This window comes from Gekko japonicus, unplaced genomic scaffold (assembly GCF_001447785.1).
Source record: "Gekko japonicus isolate JY-2015 unplaced genomic scaffold, Gekko_japonicus_V1.1 scaffold1817, whole genome shotgun sequence".
NCBI classification, from domain to species: Eukaryota; Metazoa; Chordata; class Lepidosauria; order Squamata; family Gekkonidae; genus Gekko; species Gekko japonicus.
In genome coordinates this window covers 23,162-44,936 of record NW_015167591.1, presented here as the reverse complement: position 1 = coordinate 44,936, position 21,775 = coordinate 23,162, and the positions used below count along the sequence as shown (strand labels likewise).

Genomic DNA, 21,775 nt, shown 5'->3' with positions numbered 1-21,775 from the left:
GGAGCCCTGCCTTCTGAGATTAAATGGGTGGCAACCTGGAAGAGGGCTACCTTGGTTGTGCCATCAAACTTTAGAACTCCCCTTTCGTTGCCATCTTCCACCACCAGCTGAAGACATTTTTTAAAAAACTGGCATTTCCTAAATGATCCCTCCTTCCTGCCCAATGCTTTTATTGCTGTTTTTATGTTTTTGGGTTTGTATTTTTGCTCTGGTTTAAGTTGTTTTAAAGTTTTTCAGATGTGATTTTATTATGCATGTTTTTAATTTGTTCACCACCTTGATGGCCTTATGAGGGAAGAAAGGTGGGGTATAAATTTTGTAAATAAGTAGTATAGCAATGTCACCATTCTCATGAAATTAAGGACTGACCAAAATCATAAGTCCCAGGAAGAAAACCTAGGAATTGTTAAGATCCTACTTTTTAGAGTTCTCAAATGAAGTCTTAAAGATCACTTTGACGTAACCTGCCCTGAGGGGAGGGCGGGATATAAGTCAAATAAAATACTTACATACATACATACGTAAGTGGTACAGTGCAACAAGTGCTGACTTCTAAGAATCCAGTATGAGTATACTGCATACATACATACATACATATGTAAGTGGTACAGTGCAACAAGTGTTGACTTCTAAGAATCCAGTATGAGTATACAAAAGAGTATGGTGTCTAAACAATTCCTCCCAAGCAGCAATAACAATTTCGGTGGAACATTTTAAAGTGCGGAAAGGGTTATTCTCCATCCCCAGTATGGCTGTGCCAATGCAGTTCCCCTGCAAATGCTTTTTTATTTTAAATTCAATTGTGGAAAATCCTGAAGAGGGATATCTGCCATCTCGCTTAACTCTTAATCATTTCAGAGAGATGTAGGGCTGTATTGTCTTGAGAGTTTGACTGAATCATCATTGGACCCTATGGATTTGGAAATGAAAATGGAATATATAATGGAAATATAGGCTAGAGGATGAAAAACAGGGAGGCAAATAAAATGGCTTTTTAAAATATCTCATAATTTCCAAGAGTGTATGTAGACTTCTTGTGGTTTGACTTAAGATTTGTCAGATTTCAAGTTACTTATTCCATGTTAATACTATCCAAGTACAGCAGATTTATAAAACTTCATTTGCATGTATGTGCAAAACTGTTATTTCTGTCCAAAGCTTCCATTCCATATTTCTGTTCAGTTTTAGCCATGAGACCCCATTGCCGGAATGGGAATGACATGTATATTTTGAGAACAAATCCTAAAATAGGAGACAAGAAAACCTGTATTTCATGCCCTCCCTGCACACACACACATTTCTGATTCAGAAACAAAGAAGTTTGGTTGAGAACAACAACTGGTGTGATGTGGGCACTACAAGCTGTGGCTGGTTGGCTCAGACTGAGTCGGCTGAAGTTAAACCCGGCGAAGACGGAGGTCCTGGGCCTAAGTCGGGTCAGTTCGGGGTTGGGGCTCCCTCTCCCAGCCTTCGATGGGGCGCTGCTCGTGCCGGTGTCGAGGGTTAGGAGTTTGGGAGTGCTCCTGGACTCCACCTTATCGATGGAGGCCCAGGTGGCAGCCACTGCCAAGTCAGCCTTTTACCATCTTCGGCTGGCGCGGCAGTTGGTTCCTTTCCTTGACCGCGATGACTTGGCCACGGTGATCCATGTGACGGTCACCTCAAGGTTGGACTACTGCAATGCTCTCTACATGGGGCTGCCTTTGTCGCAAGTCCGGAAGCTGCAGCTGGTGCAGAATGCGGCAGACAGGCTATTGATAAGTCTCACTAGACAGGACCACGTCCAGCCTGCGCTGAAGGCACTGCACTGGCTGCCTATAGCATACCGGATTCGCTTCAAAGTGCTGGTTCTTACCTATAAAGCCCTTGATGGCCAGGGTCCAGCATACTTAAGGAACCGCCTTTTTCCATATGTTCTCCCAAGAGCTCTACGGTCGGGGTCACAGCACCTATTGGTGGTTCATTGTTTTATACTGTTTAATGATTTTTTACGTTGTTTTAACTGTTTGTTATAGCATTTGCCTCTGTTGTTAGCCGCCCTGAGCCCGTTGGGGAGGGCGGGGTATAAATCTAATAAATAAATAAATAAATAAACAAACTCAATTTTCATACCTTTGGCTACGGGCATCGGCATAGCCCGCAGGGCATTTATCACAGATAACTTCACCTTCATTATTCAAGTGACAGGTAGGACTGAAACTGAAATCAATGTTTCAAGGATTATCTTCAGCATCACTAGTTTCACAGCTACAAGCACAAATTCACACATATGTGTATTGTTTATTGCAGTAATTGTTGTCATTAATGATCATGATTATGGTGGAGTAATTATAATACTTGGTGACAGTGACCACAGAGAACCAGACAATTAGTGCTACATACTTAGCCAAAGAATTTTTATTCCTAACAAGAGCTCCTCTGGGCTATGTTGTGAAATATGGCATACACAATCCGTTAGGTAGGCATTTGCTGGACTGCACTAGAAACTAGCAGCTGGACAAGAACTAAACTTGAATTAATTTTATTAACATGAATAGCCTATACTAACCAGTTCTAATACTAGAACACTCACCAATTCTAACACTAGAACAAAACCACCTTTGTAAGAAGGTCCTAGGGGATAGTTTATATTCAGAAAATACTAGAAAACTTCCAGTTCCTAATCTAGGCCAAATAAGAACTCTCATTTCTGAAGGGCTGAGCAGAATTTTCATCATGTGTCACCTTCTCAGCAGATTATTTTTTCCTCCCATTTCGTACTGACCATGCTTGCCTGATATTGCTGAAATATAATGTGATACTTCCAATTAGCAACTTACTTGTTTGTAGCAATTTTCAATGGACAGGCACATGGCTGGCAGTCCTCTGGGGTTCCCCCGGAGGATACTCCATAGAATCCAGGCAGACACTGATCACAAGAATGCCCTGTGGTGTTGTGTTTGCAACCCTGTGAAACATGCAAGGCACATTCTGAGACTTAATTCTGGATGGAATTTTCATTCTCAGAGCACGCTCAGCATGAACTGACTTGCAGCATTAGGATTCAAAGAACAGACACAAAGAAACACTGAAGGCTGCTGTAAGAAGTGGTGGTGGCTACGGGCATAGACAGCTTCAAGAGAAGATTGGATAAACATATGGAGCAGAGGTCCATCCGTGGCTATTAGCCACAAGGGATAGATGGAACACTATGTCTAGGGCAGTGGTGCTCTGTATTCTTGGTGCTCAGGGGGCAACAGTGGGAGGGCTTCTGGAGTTCTGGCTATGTTGGGAGACTTCCTCATGGTACCTGAGTTTTGGTCACTGTGTGACATGGACTGGATGGATGATTGGCCTGATCCAACATGGTTTCTCTTATGCTTATGCTCTTAAGGCCATTGACAATGATTTTTTCCAAGCTAGGACCATACCCTCATGCATTAGTTGCATTACTTTAACCTCAGACTAAATCAACTGTGCTATTGTTAGACACTGACAATTAACAGAATTCAGAACATTATAACTTCGTTATTTAAAACAACTAGGAAAGGCTGCCTTTCTGCTGCAGAAGTCAAATGGATTTGCAGCACAATAGGTTAAAAAAATGCAATTCTTTAATGTTTTCCCTGTTCAGATCCATAATTTTACTACTAGCTTGAATGAAAAAGATTATATGCTCCATCAGGTTTTATATAAAATTCTGGTTTACATTAATTCTTCAGTCACTCATACCACACATGTGAATTCTTTAATATGTCTTACCCAGCAGCTATATTCAAAAGTAGCAGAAATGGGTAAGAAGATGTTCCTGCTTGCCTATGTCCAATGGATTATGAAAATGCTCTACATTCAAAAATCTGAATTGTTTTCAGAACTTTGGGTTGGAGACTGGCACTTTTCTCTAGCATGAAGAGCCTTATTCTAACAGCAGAGATTCTTCCACAATGGCATCAGCAGAAAACTCCATGCGCCAAAGTAAGTGGCATTGTTAGCAGAACAGATCCACAGGGTCCTACCTTATATGATAATATTAAAGAAATGAAATGAAGAGCCAACTTACCAAACAAACACCATGAATATCACATTCACTTGCATGATTGTTGCAGCTACACGGCAAGCAAATCCCTCCAAAGAGTATTCCACTTACTCGGTAGTATTCAGGAAGACAGGACTGGGGGGGGGGGAGGAAAAAAAAACATAAAGCATATATTAAGTCTCACAAATCATTTCTTAAAGCAATTCAAACTGTTTGAATAGTTTAAAAACCTATGGATGCTAGCGGAGTTCTTTACCGACTCCTATATTGCAAAAACATACACTTTTTTATTTATTTTCCATCTATATAGGTGCTTTAGCACACCCAAATTCCTGAGCAGAACTTTTGTCTGGCATGGGAAACTTTAGATTTGTCCCACTGGATAAGAGGAGTCATCCATATACTTCTCTGCAAACTCGAGGCCCCTTAGCCATCTCTGGATTTGGTCTTTGACACCTTCAGTCGGCTCTCCCAGGCTGATGTCAACAGAATTATGGCTGCTGTTAGGCCAACCGCTTGCCTCCTGGATCCATGCCCCTCAAAGCTAGTGAAGGCCAGCAGTGAGAGCCTATGAGGCCCCCCAGAAGACATCGTCAATCTGTCCTTGGGCTCTGGGATTTTTCCAGGGAGACTGAAGGAGGCAGTGGTTGTTCCGCTCCTAAAAAACCAAATCTCGATCCTATGGATCTGACCAATTACCACCCAGCCTCAAACCTTTGTTTCTGGGTAAGGTCATTGAAAGAGTAGCGCTGAACAGCTCCAGAAATTTCTGGATGACGCATCAGTGCTGGATCCATTTCAATCTGGCTTCCTCTCCAGCCACAGAATGGATGGCATTGGTTGCTCCCATGGACGATCTCCGCAGACAGCTGGATCGAGGCGGGTCGGCGATGCTGATATTACTTGATCTTACAGCAGCGGTCAACACAGTCAACCATGACCTGTTGATTCACTGCCTGACCGATGTTGGAATTTTTAAAAACTGCAACCTAAAAGACAACTTTGTATTTGGAAGCTATATTAATAAACGCTTACCCAGACATGTGAAAGTATGATATATTACCTCACAAGAGATCCCAGAGTAACCTTGAGGACATTCACAATATTCCACATCCATAGCTGAAGTCAAATCTATGAGATTAGCATTTGCTGTATCCAAAGTGACAGCGCTCAATCTATAGCAAAACAGCATCACATGCTACTTTTTAAAATATGTTTTGAAAATACATATAGCTTAGACCAAAACTATATTTTCTTAACTATGTATATATACACTTATAAATTAAGTATATTTGATTATGTAATAAATATTCTGAAGTACTAAATGTAGCTCCACTATAATCTGAAAAGTTTTGTAATATCTGCAGTACTTCAACACCTAACATTCCTGACAAGCAGAATCCTTTGCCTATTTCCCAAAAATAAGAAAACATGGCCAAAGAAAACACAGTAAACTCATATTTATGTTCAGTCATAAAGGACCACTCACTTTCCATGGATTTAATAATCCTGTTATCTTATTTTTTCCCATGCATTTTTTTCCACAACCAAAATATAGCTAGATATTGGAGTCTCTGGGATAGCCAAAGGCCTTGTCTATACGAGCAACAGAATGAAGTAGAATTCTGAGGAGGCAGAATGGGCTGTGCCACTTCAGACTACAGGTAGGGTGTGACACCCTATTCATTCATTCAGATACCCTACTACCCACCACAACCTCTGCCACACAGGCTTAGAATTAAAGTTAGGTAAGGTATTCAAAGTTCACCACCGTCTAATAGGTAAAGAGCCCTGATCCTTTTACACACACACAGGGTCTCTCTCTCTCCTCTTTCCCAGAGATTTCACCAGACAGGGTAGCCTAGTTCTCTGTGTCAACCACTCCCTCACCCTGACACTTCTCAGAGTTGTTGGGGTTGCAAACTAAATACTGTTTTTCTCTTTATGCTGCCATCATCCATTCACAGATATGTATATGTATAACGACCAAGGCTTTTCCAGATGCCTGTGTATGCATATGTGTGTTTCTTTCCCTGAGACAACAGGCATTCAGTCAGCAGGGTTAACTCAAACAGAAGGAGTTAACTTTTATTGATGGTTTAACACAACAGAGGAGTGATTCATAAATATATATGCATTTCTCAGTTCTTAAACTTTTAAACTCTAATCAGTCCATGCTTCTAGGACTTTGTTACAAGATACCTTTTCCACAGGCAGTGACAAGCTACTGTTCTGGGTCTCCCCAGCTCAGAATTGTCACCGATTACTCAGCTGCTCTCTTCCACTGTCTCTCTGCACTCAACATTCCATTAGTTCCTATTGGCTGCTCTTAGAGAGAAGTAGAACTGTAGCTGTCTGTCACATGGGGTTTTACATTTTATTGCTCCCTCATGTACTTTCTACTTACAGGGAATTATTAACAGAAAATAATTTTGAAAAACACAATCCCTCACTTCTACGCCTGAAGAGGTTTGGTCCATTCTACCACCTCAGCATTATGACACCAACCATCTACTTTCTATTGCACATACATAATGGACCACAGACAGTCTCAATTTACTAAGCTTTTGCACGTGTTGGATAATAGACTTTCAATGAATGTATTGATTATTTGCAAACATTTGCAAACAATCACTAAAGTGCACTGACAGTACACTGAAAGTACATTATCCAACGTGTGTGAAAGCAGCCTTACACATGACAAATAGAATATAATCATGATTAAAAACTGCTATCACAAGGAAAGAAACAAGCCTCCATGTATTAAGGCAGCTGCATTTAGACATAAAAATTAACTGATGTTTGTTGAATATATCCCTCTTCAATCTCTGTGTGGCAGAGGGAGGACAGGAAGGAGAGGGAATGAGGGAGGGAAAGTACAAGCATAGAGCCTTGTATTTTCAGTTTATTTATGACATCTAAACTGAGCAACAGTGATTGACTGGGATCATGCATATGAGAAGATCTTCAGAGACCTAACAGAGACCGTAAATCTACAACCTCTTCCTTGTTCATTTTCAACAGGAAATATCCCATTGTAATTTCACGTCTATTGTCTCACAGAGCCTTCTGTAGGTAAAGATGAAACATTCTGAAATTTTCATGAGAGCTGGTTGATTTTACCATAAGTGAGAACTGAGACTTTACAAAATTCTGTACCTGATTATATAATGTGTAGTTACCCAAGGAGCTCACAGATGTATGCAACTCCCAGGCGCAAAATCTCTTAATGCTTTTTCTGTATTGCAAACTCTTACTAACATAATATTTCAACAAAACTTGGAAATGACTGCTGAACAGATGTGCACCACAGTCCTGTCCCACATGGAATTTCATCATAGACAGCCCCATTGTTCCACAAGGTCTATAGCAGAACAATGATTAAACAAAATGTCAGCTCATTAGAATTCAGAAGCACAGACTTTCCAACTTAAAGGCCTACTAGTCTGCAAGAAAGGAAGGGTCATCCTTCTTGCTCAGCAAGTGGTCTTTTATAAATGAGTTGCTTTGTCAATACTGCATGTGCCAAGCCAAGCCAATTTTTTTTAATCCCGTGCACCATCACAAGTAGGATGTGCTTTTGCTTATTTTTTTCTCTATGAAAGAATCCGTTCTTGGACAAAGATGTGAGAAGGCCACATGGAAAGAGCTTTAGGTCTGACAGAATACAATTTCAATATAAGGTATATATTTCTGCAGAACACTAATATTCTCAGCTGCTCAGCTGTCTGTGAAGCTGTATAATTCTAGAATAAGGCACAATGCTCTGACTTACAGAATGCCACATAAATAAAGATAAATCTTGCAACCTAAGTTCTTAAAAAGAGAACTGATGCTGTGCAAAACAGTTGAACACATCTTTTTTTCTTACAAAAATATTTAATGTTAAGGTAGGTAAAATTAGAGAATTTTGTTCATAGAAAATAAAGAGATTAAATAAGGCCCTAGAAACTGAGAATCTTTTCCTGACTTTTTTATTTTCATTAATCAAACTCAGATGGCATAACATAAGCACAAGAATTAAGTTGAATCTTCTTGCATCATCTTACCTGTATACAGCCTTTTTTGCAATGTTGTAATTGGCCCTGAGCAGAAGGCGGGTAACATTTGCTAAAACTGTCATGAGTACATCACGATCTACTAACTTTTTTGTGTTAAAATCAATGAAGTTTTCAGATACCAGCCTCACAGTATTAGAATACTCCTCATATGGTTGCAAAGACAACCCTTCAGATCTTGTACACAAAATATGACCATTACCCTGAAATGGTAGAAAAATATTTTTAATATTAACTGGAAATTCCATATTCAGCTCATACAATTTAAAACAGCTACACACAGCCCTGACTATTTCTTTCAGAAAATTTTCAAAGTACCCATTAACAAAACAAAACAAAGCTAAAGATTAAGATCCAAAGAACTGTCCAAAGAATTGTAGATGTATGGGGCTTTTCAGTCCCTTCCCAATCTCAGCCCTCGGTGATCACTCAAAAAATGCCCCTCCAGGGGTTATTCTAAGAGGCAGAATGGGCTGCTACCAGAAAAGAAAACAACAAATCCAATCCGCAGATACAGAGAGAAACATTTCAAACATTCATACTCTTCCATTTCCAACTGCAGAGTCTATGACAGATGTAAATTACCTGAATAATAACATCGACATTAGACACCAAGTCACTGTCTGTACTCTCCATAGGAATGTCGTAAGACACAGTATATTTTAAGTAACCACCAAAGGCAGTGAGCTGGAATAAAAAATAATAAAATAAAAATCAACTAACACTAAACATGAGGCTACAGCATAATGGTGAAAAATAAAACATGTATATATTAAATGGAACAAATAATAAAATAAAAATCAATTAACACTAAACATGAGGCTTTTACAGCATAATGGTGAAGAATAAAACATGTATATATTAAATGGAACAGTAACTTCCATATTCTTATAATACCAGTAAGATTTCCAAACATGGTCAATTCCAGGTTTCAATGGATCCTGGGCAGAGAGTGGCTGGGGCCCCCCTCCCCTCCTATGCTTGTTGCTATACCCCACCCACTTGCTCATTTTCCAGTCCTCCCAGTGCTCACACACTCTTCCCTAACTCTGGTGGGCAATATGTGTGGCTGGAAGTGTGGGTGGTGGAAGGGCTCACAACAAGTGGATGGGCTGCAGGTAAGTTGAATGTGTGGGGTGGTGGCAGTGGACCCCGCCAGAAGACCTGGGCCTTGGCAACTGCCCCATCTCTGAGTTTGCTGATGCCTGCCATGTTTCCAAAGCATAAGCATTGCTTATTCATGTATTGGCAAAAATAAATAGGAAACAATTGATAAACTATCATCTACAGCCCTTACTATACCAATAGTGGGAAGATACTCAGACCAACACCACCCAAGAATACCTGCTAAAAGGATCCACTTCAAAAGTGAAGCACTTTGAAGATAATAACTCAAAATGAAAGAAATATGGACAATGACCTTCTCCATTATCAGGTCATAAAGCAAAAAAGATAAGACAGTAGAGGAGGATAAACTAATGCACACACTAATCAGAAATAACAAAATTTGTGGCAAATAAGAGAAAAAAGCAGATTGATTAATAATAATGCTTACTGTCACTGACCGAACAGGAGTCCAAGGAAAAGTTATAGTAGTTATTTTGATAGCCTTAATGACCTTGACACACGTTCATAGTACTGTACACATGAAACATACAAGATTGTAAAACCATAAATTGTGGATAAAATTTTAAAAGCTCTGTTACACAATGATGCTCACTTTATTTCCAAGATAGGGCTGAGGTGCAGACCAGTAATAAGGAGATTTCAGAAATTTTGTAGCTGCTATGTTATTAATACTTATTTGGTGAGGTCCATCAAATTGCCCTTGTTGAGGTTGCACAGTTTTTGAGGTATACGGAGAAGTCACCATCCATCCTCCCATGGAAGATACCTTAAAGAAAGGACATTATTATTTAACTGATTAAGAAAGCTAATTAATATACAAAATGCACAGATAAAAGAGTATTTTCCCACTGCATAAATCATTATATTGAATTCTGAAACGGGCCATAGAGTATGGATCAAAAAATCTACACAATGGAGCCAGGAATAGACAGAAGTGTATTTTTTTACAAACCTGTACAAGATTTGCAGAAAAATCTGAAATATACAAAAATAGTACACTGGGGATAAAGCCCCCATAATAATAGAAGCAGCATATACAGCTTTAGAAATGAATAACCATTGAGATCTTGTGAGACTATGTACTGAGATCTTGGTGGCCAGTTTGGGGATCGCTTGGCAACAGCAACAGTAACATTGTTGAGCTTTCCAAGGCTTGGCTTCTCTCAGTCACAGGCAGTAGAGGTTGGAGCAGGATTGCGTGGGGATACCAAAACAGCTACACAAAGGGCCCACCTTCCTCCCCATATACATTCCCTGATGGAGAGTGTACTTGCCAAGGCCAGCAGTAGCCACCAAGTGAATCACTACCATGCCACTTGTATGATTCAGCCAGTCCTGGCAGCAGTCACTGCACAATTCACCCAGGTAACTCACTACCACAGGACTCACCAGGGCCCAACACAAGCCACCACATAACTCATCCAAGAGTCTCACTACTGTGCAACTTGTACAATTCACCCTGGCCCAACAGCAGCCACTGAGTGATTCCCCGACACACAACTTACCCACCCACTTGCTACTATGCAACTTGACTAGGCCCTGGGAAGAGCCACTACAGAACTTACCCAAGCTACTAAATGACTTTTAGAACTTGGCCAAACTTTTCCTGGTGAGAGGCTGCTGGGGAGGGAGAACAGAAAGACAAAGACTGGGGAGGAGATTAAGGTAGGTTGGTTGAGGGATGGGGACAAAAGGAAGCAAGGGGAGGGAGAGTCTATGGCAACTTTCAGGAGTAAGGAGAGAGGAAATAGGGGGATACAGCGAAAAATGAGATGCTGCCTACAAGTCCTAGTGGGTCCCCCCACTTGAATATAATTCCAAACGGATAGCCATGTTAGTCCTTTGCAGCACAATCAGACACAACTCCAGTAGCACTGACAAAATTTATTGCAGCAGAAAACATTCCAACTTTATCAGATACATGATAAAGAGAGGTCTGACTCACAAAAGCTTATGCCAGAATCAATTTTGTTAGCCTTTACACATAATTTATAACCAATCCAAATTCACCTCCTCTAAAGTTAACCGAGAATGATCATTTCATTTTATTAATTGTATAGTAACTCTATCAACCATGAGCATATCAGTGAAGGTTTGCTTGGGTTACAGTATTTCACTCTTAATACGTTTGCTGCAGCTAAACAGAAGCAACTTCTTCAGTTTCCTGTGAGTTATTCTGAAGATTTTACTCAAGAGAGACATAAGGGTTCCTGGAACATATGCTGAAACTGTGAGCCTCTGGATTCAACTTGACCCAGAGCTATGCCATTGCATGCCTATATTTACTATTTTAAATAGAATAGTTTATGCAAAAGAAAATTTAAGTGAAACTATGTGAAAGAAAGGCCTAGAGGAATAAAGACAAGAAAGTGAGTTTGTGGGGATGCCTGCAGAAAACTGATGGAAGTGCTGGGTTATATCTTTCTCTTTCTGCATTGTTTTCTTAACTGTTGTAATCCCTGTCCTATCGCACAGTTTATTAGATAACTTGTGCTGTTTGATTACATTGTTCTATCTCATGTGATCTGCCTTCAGTCTCAGTGAGAAAGGCAATTTATAAATAAAATCACTGTGATGCCAGCAGTAGTTTACCTGACTGATGGGCCATGGAAGGCTTTCACAGACATCAGAAACCCCAAAACAGAAACATTCAGTGCAACCCTGGGGATTTCTTTCTTGAAGATTGTAGAATCCTGGCTTGCAGTGGTCACAGTTTTCACCTTCCACATTTTCCTGTAGAAAGCATATAATTCTTGATTTATGGTTACCATACTGAATAACCAGTGTACACTGCACGTTAGAAGGCGTTCTTGCATAACACGAGGAGAAAAATGTAACAGAACAAACCGTCATCTTCACCATCTTTTCAGGTATCAAAATTATACAGGCTCAGCATTCCCATTTACAATATAGTACAATGTAACTGCAATACCACCAACACTGAAAATATTAAGACTTTCATGCATGCGTTTACTAAATAAGAATAGAAGGGAGTGAGTCTACTATTGGGAGGCATAATCAAAACATTAGTAGACCATGCAAGACGGATATGTGAACCCAGGCCTCTTTTTGCAGAAAAAGCCCAGCAGGAACTCATTAGCATAATAGGCCACACCCAACAACAGGAACTCATTAGCATATTGGGCCACACCCCTGACAGCACAGCTCATTAGCACATTAGGCCACACCCCCATGTTACCAGAAGTGTGGTTATCCAGCCTTTTGCTTGTTATTCTGTTTGCCTTGTTCGTTGTCAAAACCCAGGGCTTTTTTATACCAGGAACTCCTTTGCATGTTAGGCCACACACCCCTAATGTAGCCAATCCTAATGAGTTTCTGTTGTTGGGTGTGGCCTATTATGCTAATGAGTTCCTGCTGGGTTTTTTCTGCAAAAAGAGGCTTGGGTTCCAATATCCAACTTGCATGGCCTACTAATGTTTATGCTTCGATCGGCAAAAGACAGAAGAGACCCCCTCACTTCTGCAGGAGTATACTGCATACCATGCAGTTGTGGACAAGTTTACATTGGGACCACACAGCGTAGCATTCAGACAAGAATAAAAGAACATGAAAGACACTGCAGACTTGGCCAACCTGAAAAATCAGCAATGGCTGAACATAGCCTAACTCAAACAGGACACAGTATTTTGTTCCAAGACAATGAAAGGTTGGACAACACTTTCAATTACCATGTCAGATTACACAGGGAAGCCATTGAAATTCACAAACATAAACATAATTTCAACAGGAAAGAAGAGAGTTTAAAAATAAATAGGACATGGCTTCCTGTCCTGAAAAACACAAAAGACAATAGCACTACAGATAAGATTAGAATGTCAACAATCTCCTCAGGAAGCAGGAAACCTCAGGAAACAAAAGAACCTCCTCAGGAAAGCTCCTCCATTAGCATGTCCATAGCCTGGGGAACTCCTACAAGACAATGACTCAGCCCTACCCAAATTCTGGACTAGATATACATTTACTGCCTACCATTTTCTTCTCACCTTGACACAGAGAGTATTCCATCTTTCTGTGTTTATACCTCTGAGGATGCCAGTCACAGTTACTGGCGAAACGTCAGGTTCTACAATGCCAAGACCACGGCCACACATCCTGGAAAATCTACAGCAACTAAAGAGTGAGTGGTTTCATTGGTTGTGACCCACACTGATCACATACCCAGCTAAACATCTACAGCAAACCCTTATGTGAGTATGAATATAACAATCAGGGTCACTATCATGCAGAACACTTGTGTACAGGGGCTTACTGCAGACATTTAACAGAATGTGCGACTATTGTGAGTAGAGCCAGCAGACATATTCCCATTCAACTCTATTCATATCTAGCTAATGTGCACGCAAAATAAATGAAAAAGACTGTTTACTAGGGTTGGGCATAAACCAGCTCACAAACTAAAGTTCGTGACAAATTCTGGCCATTCATGGTTCATGAAGTTCCATGAACGTTCAAGTTGTGTGTGGTGGTTTATGAACGGATACATTTCCAGACAGAATGTCTCTGCTCAATCTACATCTTTACCAAACTTCAAAGTGAAACAACTTTGGCGGCATGTAGAGAAGCATCTGGGGGAGATCCCCTGCAACTTTGATGTCTCTAGCTTGCACAGGATCTGTTCTATACACTCCTGAACCTCCTCAGCCTGCACCTGTCAAAATGAACACCTGTCATTTCCCCAGAAAGCACTTTCCTGGGGGCACCTTCTTGGGGAGGCTGTAACTTGGACCCTGAAAATCCAATCCCCACCAAAATTGAAGGGCAGGTGGAGAAGAGTCAGCCAGAGATCCTTTGTGAGTTTGGTGTCTCTAGCATGCCAAGGTTTGTTCTACCAGGTCACAAACCTCACAAACTGAACTGGTTTGTTCGGTGGCTACAAGTTCGTGACAGTTTATGGTTTGCGAACCAGGCACACCACAAACTGAACTGCATTTCCTGGTTTGTGCCCATCCTTACTTTTTACTAACAACTACAAGAAGACTTTCATCATCCTGTCTTTTCTAAAAGCTATATATTAAAATCCATCAGTTCCTAATGGATACATTTCTTACCCATTGGAATAATTTTGAATAGTTTCATAAAATCATACTATGCATTTTAATTAGTCTAACAGAAACACAAAAAGAATCGTGTTCAGTTGTATTAGATGTTTCGACCTTCATCTGACTAATTTCTTAGTTTCATGTTTTAATTCAGGACTGGGTAAAAAGGAAGATTCACAAACTTTGCAGTTCTCAGTGGAATCAAAAGAATGCCAGGTTATTTATTTTCTATTTATTTAGAAAAATAATCTGGCACCTCTCCAGAGGCCTGATTGAGAAGGCTCACATGTAAAAACAAAATGATAAAATCATAAAGAAACATATTATTTTCAATAGGCTTAAATGGGCTTAGAGGGATGTTACTCGGATAAAGACTGCACTGACAAATTATCAATACTAAAAAGCAATCAATTTACGATAAACCATTGTAAACAAGTTAGGTACATAAAAACAGCATAAAACAACAGTGAGGAACCCAAAATGAAATTCATAAAACAGTTCTCAGGCTAGAAGCAGACCATTATAACAGCTTTAAAAAGAGCTAAAGATCTGGGTAAAAAGGATTGTTTTCGCCTAGTACCCAAAAGACAATAAAGTAAGTGCCAGGTGAACCTCAAGTGGAAGGGAAGTTCTCTTTTTTTGGGGGGGGGGGAAGCAAGCTTCTAGCTTTCAAGCTTGGAGAGTTAAGCATAAAAGGAAAAAGTGAAGATTTCCTTTGTTGTCATCAGTCCCAGCAATGTTGCTCTCCTCGATTTCACAGTACAGTCAATTTCAGTGGGCTTAGACTGGAGTAACTATGCACAGGACTGCCGTGTTAACTGCTTGATAATATTACTTAGGCTAAGTTCAGACTGGCATTTTGAAGTGGGAGGGAGTCGTGGCAAAAAAGAGCCGGAACAAACTGTTCCGGGTTTTCCCAGTCACACTGTGTCGACTGATGCGGGAGCATACCGGGAGGAGGTGCAAGGGAGCGTTCACACTGTTGGGCCGCCCCTGGTGGAGGCGTGGCTGTAAGCGGCCATTTTTCACTCTGGCGACATGCCGCATGGGTGCATCAGCAATTGGGGCAGGATCCCACTGCGCCCGCCCCCACCCTGCATTTGGCAGTAGAGCAGCGCACATTCAGTCACATCACTGCTGCCTCTCCAGGGCAATCAACTGCACATTCTGTGCATCCCTGCAGGAACAGCTCATTCATATTATCAACACGGGTTGTTCCCGGCTTTTCGCAGTTAGCGTTCACACTTCCCGGAAGTGGAATGAAGCGGGATAAATGGGCTCTCCAGGGTTTGCTACCACTTTCACCGGGTATCTTTTAAACTCGGAAGTGAAGCGTTACAAGACGGGTTGTGTACAGGTGGGGAATGCCGGACAGATGTGCCTGTGTGAATGGCCCCTTTAATCTGCTTGTAAAATGTCCCTCACACGCGCCTATATCGGGGCAAACTGCTAGTCTGAACTCAGCCTTAGTCAACCCTTTCCAACCCTAATCATATTTACAAGTTTGCTCACATATTTTACCATTAATGCCACCATAAAAACTGTGAGAGATATGCCATTAATCTTAATTTAAATCTCCATCCACAGAGGCTCCATTTAAGCCTCAATTAATTGCTAGTCACAAAATGGGATGTCTGCCATGAATAAAGTACTTTTCCTTATTAAATTAATTTACAAATCCCACTTCAAAATTTCACAATAAATTAAACAGAGAATCTACTGTACACTTACTTTGCAAAGGCAAGGTTCTGTGCATGGGTCATCATTAATGCTGCCAACCAGGCTACAGTTACATTGCACACAATTTGGATAACCCTTGTAGCCAAAGGCACAATGATCACATTTTTCTCCTGCATAACCTTCCTTGCATCGGCACTGACCAGGGTGAACACCTTGAAAAGTTAAAGAAGAAGAAAGAACGAACAGTTTTGGGGGGATCAAGAAAACATACCAGGTGTATGTCAAGTCTGAGTCCCATGGGATTAACATCAGCCCTTCCAGATCTAGAGAAGGAAGTCTTATGCCAAAGTGCTGAGTAGTGCAAAAAAACACCCTCCAAAAAACCCCACACCCACTGGCAAATCTAGACTCGGCCCACTTCTCCATGCTGTGTTACAGGACTTCTCAGGCCCTGACAGAAATCAGGCCCTGACAGAACAGGAAACATATAACCTGGGTTATCTGAGTCTAGTGCAACAATGCAAAAACAATGGCAAATTACTATCTTTTTATCAATCCCAACCTAATTAGTAACCAAAATTTCTGAGTTCTGTTGAAGTATTCATCAGGCTGAGTGTTACTTAGAAAAAAGGAGTTTCAGAGCATAAATGGAAAAGCTCCAATTCTCTATAGCAGCAGTATTAAAATGAGATGGAGTTTCAGAGCATAAATTCTCTATAGCAGCAGTATTAAAATGAAGTATATGAGATGCTGCAAACTTAATTAGAGACAGCAAGGTATAGTGCAGTGATCCAGGTTTAGATCCTCACTTACCTTGTAATATATTCAGTGACCTTTTGTGGTCAATTTTGTGGTGAAAAATACCACCATCATCAGAATCAGCAAACTGGTAACCTCTTTTCCTGGTCAATAGAAATCTCTCTCCACCATAATCTCCAAAATGTCTTACCAATTCACAACCTATTAGTGTGTATCTGAAATATGTTTCCCCACCCCAAGTGCATCACTTCACACTTACTTACAACTAATATTACTTGGTGTTTTGTTGGGTCTCATCCAGTTTAGATAACTCAGTTTGTTTGAGCTTTCAGCATTCTGAGTAATTTGATGCCATGTGCAAACATGGCCACTTCACTGCTTACCTTACACGTGTGGTCCTGGAGGAAAAATTTAGGTTGCTAGGCAGGAGACTCAAGGCCAGGATCTCCAATGTAGCCTTCTCAGAAGTGCTGCCTGTTCCACACACACAGGGCCAGCTAGGCAGGCACAAATTAGGAGTCTCAATTAGGGATGGGCATGAACCTCATCACGAATCTAATTTCGTGATGAACATAGCCGGTTCCGCTATCCACAACCCTTCACTTGGTTCATGGGGTTCATGGTGGGAAGAGGGGGGGGAGCAAGAGGGATCACTGAAATGGCTTGCATTCATTTCAGCCTAGCAGCAGGGCTGGTGCAACTGTCAGATGTTAGGCTGAAATAGACGCAAGCCATTTCAGCGATCCCTTTCACTTCCCCCTGCTTCCAAGCATTCCCTCTAAATGGCTTTTCCAAGTGGCACCGTGCATGAGCGAAGTCCAAGCGGCGAGTTTACCTGGAAGTGGTGAATTCACCACTTGAACTCATGCACGGCAAGATCTCCCCACCCTTCCATTCTGCTGTCCTTGGGGAGCTGCTGCCAGAAGAAAGGTGGGGGAGAAGAACTCCCTTCCCAGGAAATCCTTTCCATTCTGCTGGCCTTAGGGAGCCACTGCCAGCAGAAAGGAATGAGGAAAGACACTCCTACCACATGATAAACCTCATGAAATGAACCAGTTTGCTAAATGAGGAGGTTCGTGAAGTTTCATGGTTCATGGTCACAAACCACAGGACAAACCTCCATTTTCCCAGTTTGTACCCATCCCTAGTCTCAGAAGCATAATACCGACTAAGCACCATCTATCCACATGTTTTTGATATTTTCAAAAACTCTAGATATTTAGTGAGGCAGAACCTCCCTTCACATAAATCATGCCAATTTCTCTTCAGCAAGGCCTATTTTTCTAGAAGTTTAAATAATTCTAACTTTAATAATACTTTACATCAATTTGCTCAGCACAGAAATTAAGCTAATTAGTCTGTTACTCCAGATCCTCTTTTTAAAAATTGGTATTGTGTTAGCTCCTAAATCTCAGGCATATAACTACAGTGAAAGTCTAATTGTGTCAGAACTGGCCTTAACGTTCAATGTTCTACCACATGCATAGTTCCCTAAATTGATATTTAGTCAATGTGAATTTTATAGTCACTTACCATGCCGTAGCTCAGCATGATCATCATCCTTAACACAGTCAAATCCTAAAGACCCAAATAAATCACATTCACAAGGTGTGCAAGGGTTATTATCATAGGGAGACACCTGAAACAAGAAAAGCTTTCAGATTCTCTAGATAACTGTCAGATGCTAGTGAAAACACATACTTATTTTTTACCTGAAGGTATAAACGTAATAAACGTAGCAATAGTATTGCAACTGATACGCCTCAACAGGCAACAGTGATTTCCAAAGTTCATAGGCGAGGGGTGTAGGAAGCAGGGGGACCATTCTAGTTAAATATTACAGCGTTGACAGCTGTGGGCAGTTTTGGTATGGCAATTCCAGTTGCAAATGAGTTTCAAGAAAACTACTAGAAACAGAGCTACAATTCCAAAGCTGTAAAGTTTGCTCAGCCCTGTTCCTACAGCTTGGATATAATCTAGTCCATCAGGGAAGATGTTGATAATGGTAAGGGAGGTGAGCATAAGAAGCTATGATGAACAGAATTCACAGACAGCCACAATAAGCTGGATACTCCTCCCCTCTCATTTGAGAGGTAAAGGAGAAATCTTAGCAGAAGCCAACCTCTCAAGAACTGGAGGTGACCTCTTTTTTTCTTTTCTTTTTTTGGCCCCCCGAAGGGGGATTTTTTATTTTTGCATTTTCTACACACTACATGTATGGAATGGTGAAAGGAATACTAATGCCCTATTACTATGGGAAATGGGTCAGGGGATTCTAAATACATATAATCTACTGGATAGGGGAAGGAACAACTACAATTCTATTCTAAATCTTCTACTGGATATGGGGAAGGGATAAAGACTAATACAAATCGCGATCTGAAAAGCTTAAAAATAGATCTTTTTAACCTGTTAGTATTGATTATACAGAGATTAGTTAGATTATAAAAAGTAAAAAGTTATTAGCATAGCACAATTTCTGCCCTTAGCACTCATGCTTTAGTTTTAGAGTCTTTTCTTCTTAGATTTCTTCATTTTCTGCAGCTTGGGAGCAGCCGCTCCTTTATCCAGTTCAGATTATTCTGATGACGAGGAAATTTGGCTTGTTGAGTCCTGTGAGTAGGACTCATCCTCTTCTTCTTCTTCTTCCTCCGCATCCGTTTTTAGATTCTTTTCCTTCTGCTTCTTTTTTACATTAAACATTTTACATTAAACCTCCAAAAGTTCCTTTAAGTCCTCATTCTTATCCTCAGGTATTCCATGGAAATGTAAAACATACATAGATCTTTCCAGCTGGAGTTGTATTAGTTGTGTTTTATCCGAGGATCTCTCCTTCTCTGCTTCATCCACTCTTTTATTAATACTCTCAGTCTGTTTTTCCATTTTTTTCAATGTTTTCTCAGTTGCTGTAGTTCTCTTGTCCATTTGTTTTTGCTGTTTTTGTACATTGTCCAGTTTGGTGTTGAGAGTAGTCATCTGCTCCATTAGAGGGTGCAGTGCATTTGCTAACAGCGAAGAAAAGTCTGTAGATGCTTCCTGGTTCTGGGAGGGAGTCGTTGTTGTGTTATTTCCGGTCACCAGGTTTTTTCCTAGCGCTCTCTGTCCTCTCCCAGCCATAATATCAACAAGAAGTAAGCTGATGTGAGATGGCGGCGGTCCGACGAAAGACGGAGCTGTAGTCAGCAGAGCTCCGGAAAACTATAGGTTTTGGAGTCTCTTAGGCGGAGTTCAACGCCTCAACTGCTCCCATGAAGAGGGAGCAAGGCAAGGGGTGATTAGGTTGTACTTCGGGGGCCAGGCAAACAACCGGAGAGCTCGACCTCAACCCTGAAGCGAGAGATACCAGAAGGCACGGCAGACGCCGAGCACAAGTGGGACCTGAAGCAAGCAGGAGTCATCGTGAAAGCAAGAGATTCTGAAGCTAAGTATCTAGAGAAAACTGCCAGCTTTGCAGTGAGAAGGGGAAAGTGGGATGGAACGCTAGAATTAACAGACCACCCAGAAAGAAATCACAGAGAAAGGTGCTCCGGATAAACAGCTGTAAAACGTTAATAGGGGAAACAAAAGGGGCACAATTAAATTGTGAAAAGGGGGGGAAAGGACAAAGTAGATACTGATACCTGTAGGGGATAAGTGGAGAAATATTGCTTGAATCGAGGCTTGTGTTCTTTTTTCTTCTTTCCGGAGGTTGCTGCGGAGCGAAAAAGCCGGGACGCTGTGCCTTTAACAGCGCCATTAAATGACGAGGCACATCAGAGGAAAGCAGCAGAGCAGCAGATCCAGGGGCGTGGTATCCAGAGGGGCGTAGTGACGGAGTGACAGAACGGCAGAGGGCGGAGAGTCTGAGTGACGGAGTGTGGGAGTGTCGGAGCGATGGAGACGGAGAGGCTGAGGAACGACGGAGCCACGGAGTGCGGAGTGCGGAGAATCAGAGAGACAGAGAAACGGAGCAGAGAGACAGAAAGCTAGAGTGACCCGGAGAACAAATTGACGGAGCCGAGGAACCTTGAGGCGAAACAGATTAGAAGATAAATAATATATAATGGACATAAGTGATTGATAAGATTGAGTTAAAGAAAAGAATATAGAGACTGAGAAAAACACAATAGGGGGTAGAGCAAGAGACTAAGGAGGAAATTGACTTGAATATTGATTTGAATAATTTGATTAACTGGATTAACTGGATTTGATCTGAATAACTGAGAATAGAAGAAGATTAGGTAAATCTGTAAAAAGATTTGCAGGAAAATTACAGGAAGATTGTAAACATTCTAAAGTATTTTGGGGAAATACTGAATAGAAAGGAAGCCACGGTGAAAGAAAAGGGGGATAGATAAGAAGTGAAAATAAAGAGAGGGACAGATAGCGAAAGAAACAAAATGGCTTCAGGTAATAGGAAACCATCGTTAACCTCCCCAGGCAATATAGGGATGCACTTCATGAAAGCAAGCACCACAAACCTATCGCAACTGACTGCAAAATATTGGGTAACACTAATGCAAGAGACAATGACAGAAATGATGAAAAAAGAAATTAATCCATTACACGATAAAATAGACACATTAACCGAACATGTTAAAGCAGAAACGCAAGAAATTAAAAGACAGATACATGAAAATAGACAAGAAATTCAGAAAATCTCAAGTAAAAGCTTTAAAACAGAAAAACAAGTTAATGATTTGGAATATGAAATGCAAGAAATGAAATTAAGGGCAGATAAAATGGAAGAATCTTTGATTAATATAGAAATGGAGAAAGCAATGCTAATTGTAAGATGTCAAAACATCCCTGAAAAAATGGAAATGAATTTGAAAGAAGTGATAGCTGAAAATCTGGCGGAACAATTAGAAATTGGAACAAAGGAGGAAATGATACAAGAAATAGAGTCCACATATCGAAGAAATTCAGCATATACGCGTAGACACAAGATACCTAGAGAAACACACATCAAATTCTATAAAAGAGACACTAGAGAGAAAGTGCTCAAACTAGCAGAAGGGAAAAAAGTAACTATCCAGGGGAATGAAGTAAAATTTCTGAAGGAGATACCCTGGAGAGTCAGGGAAAAGAGACAG

General features: G+C 40.8%; 1 protein-coding gene across 1 annotated transcript in view; it reads right to left on the bottom strand.

Annotated features, from left to right (window-relative positions):
* The window catches only part of LAMA1 (laminin subunit alpha 1), a gene marked incomplete at its 5' end in the record, with an annotated part of 107,561 nt that overhangs the window by 71,808 nt on the left and 13,978 nt on the right, over positions 1-21,775 (bottom strand). Inside the window, 10 exons of the mRNA XM_015413935.1 lie at positions 2,113-2,199; positions 2,820-2,947; positions 4,040-4,150; positions 5,079-5,190; positions 8,065-8,276; positions 8,659-8,760; positions 9,794-9,967; positions 11,794-11,934; positions 15,993-16,153; positions 18,234-18,339. Of these exons, the coding sequence (XP_015269421.1) occupies positions 2,113-2,199; positions 2,820-2,947; positions 4,040-4,150; positions 5,079-5,190; positions 8,065-8,276; positions 8,659-8,760; positions 9,794-9,967; positions 11,794-11,934; positions 15,993-16,153; positions 18,234-18,339 (1,334 nt within the window). The remainder of the gene's footprint in view (positions 1-2,112; positions 2,200-2,819; positions 2,948-4,039; positions 4,151-5,078; positions 5,191-8,064; positions 8,277-8,658; positions 8,761-9,793; positions 9,968-11,793; positions 11,935-15,992; positions 16,154-18,233; positions 18,340-21,775) is intronic.